General features: G+C 33.3%; 1 protein-coding gene across 1 annotated transcript in view; it reads left to right on the top strand.

Moving 5' to 3' along the window:
• LOC106884042 (probable rRNA-processing protein EBP2) overlaps positions 1–1,272 on the top strand; it is a 20,442-nt gene extending 19,170 nt beyond the window's left edge. The window contains exons 8-9 of the mRNA XM_014935254.2: positions 792–936; positions 1,131–1,272. Of these exons, the coding sequence (XP_014790740.1) occupies positions 792–936; positions 1,131–1,217 (232 nt within the window). The 3' untranslated portion in view covers positions 1,218–1,272. The remainder of the gene's footprint in view (positions 1–791; positions 937–1,130) is intronic.
• The last annotated feature ends 291 nt before the right edge of the window (positions 1,273–1,563 follow it).

Raw genomic sequence — 1,563 nt, 5'->3', positions numbered from 1 at the left:
TATATATATTTATAGAGAGAGCGAAGGGAACTTAAACTCTAACTTCATCCCAGGCAGGTGCCTTGGCATGAAAAGTTAGCTGTATGAGCAATCCTTATTGAGCTTGTTATGGCATAGTAGATTAACTCAATTAGGCTTGAAGCATTTAGAAAAAAAGAAAAGAAAAACAAGAACTGTATGTATATATGTGTATCATCATTATTTAATGCCCGCTTTCCATGCTCACATGGGTTAGATGGTCTGACTGAAAACCAGTAAGCTGGGAAGTTGCACTAGGTTCCAATCTGATTTGTCATGGTTTCTACAGCTGGATGCCCTTCCTAACACCAACCACTTCAAGAGTGCAGTGGGTGCTTTTTACATGCCACTAGCATGGGTGCCAGTTAAACAACACCAGCATTGGCCACAACTACCATCTCACTTGGCTTGACAGGTCTTCTAAAGCACGAAGCTGCTTTTTACAAGCAAGTTATGCAACACTATATCATCATCATCATCATCATCATTTTAATGTCCAATTTGTTATGCTTGCATGGATGAGAGAGAACTTATCGTTTTCTGTGGCTGGATGCCCTTCCCCCTACCAACTGTCACCAGTTTTCATGTAAGATAAAATTCCCCCATGGTTAGACATGTTTTCCTGATTGGGAATGAAAGACATTGCCTACATGACAGTGACACTTGCTTCCCATTTCCTAGTAACAAATTTCTCTGGTAATCATTTCTCATCTATTTTTGTTATTTTGGCAAGATATTGATTTTAAAAAAAACACTTTCTGATTACTTTTTAGACCAAACAGTAAACGTCAGAGCAAAAATGAACGTTTTGGTTTTGGAGGTAAAAAGAAACGGTCAAAATCGAACAATGCTAAGAGTTTTGATGAACTTTCTCCCATAGAAAGTATGATGATGAATCAAAGTTCTCGTAAACATCAGGTTAGAATTTTTCATTCTTTACGCATGTAAATAGATTACATTAAACTAATAGAATGATGACCTCTTTCTCATTTGTTCTACTGTGGAATACAGTTGTGGCTTCATTTTCTAGTATTATGTTTATTTAGTCATTCCTTCTTTTTTATGGTCTTTTAAAGAGAAAATAAATTTCTCAAATTTTTTTGTTTTTTTAGAACAAGAAACAGAAAGGGACTCAAAAGCAGCGAAGATTGGGAAAGAACCGAAGAAATCAAAGCAAATTCCGAAATAAAAAGAAATGATTTCAAATTAGTTTATAAATAGCTTTAAAAATAAACATTTTTCTTTACATAAGAATTTGTTTCTTGTTAATTAGTTCTTTCAATCTTATATAAACTTTTTTGCTTTACCTTTATGTTACCAACCTATCTCTGATCATAGTATGCCTAAGACTGCCTGCATCTATCCATATTTAAATCAAAATATTCATGTAGATGTTGCTAGTGTGCTAATGGTAGAACAGTACATTATTTCACTTTATAAAATAGTCTGATAATGTTTCAACTTAAATTTTGCACTTTCCATTTTATAAAACCAGTTTAAATTCATGATTTTATAATTTAATTTGAAACATCAAGTTTCAGTATT

Source organism: Octopus bimaculoides, chromosome 14 (assembly GCF_001194135.2).
Source record: "Octopus bimaculoides isolate UCB-OBI-ISO-001 chromosome 14, ASM119413v2, whole genome shotgun sequence".
Taxonomy (NCBI): domain Eukaryota; kingdom Metazoa; phylum Mollusca; class Cephalopoda; order Octopoda; family Octopodidae; genus Octopus; species Octopus bimaculoides.
The sequence above is the reverse complement of the archived record's forward strand: the minus strand, read 5'-3'. Positions and strand labels throughout refer to the sequence as shown.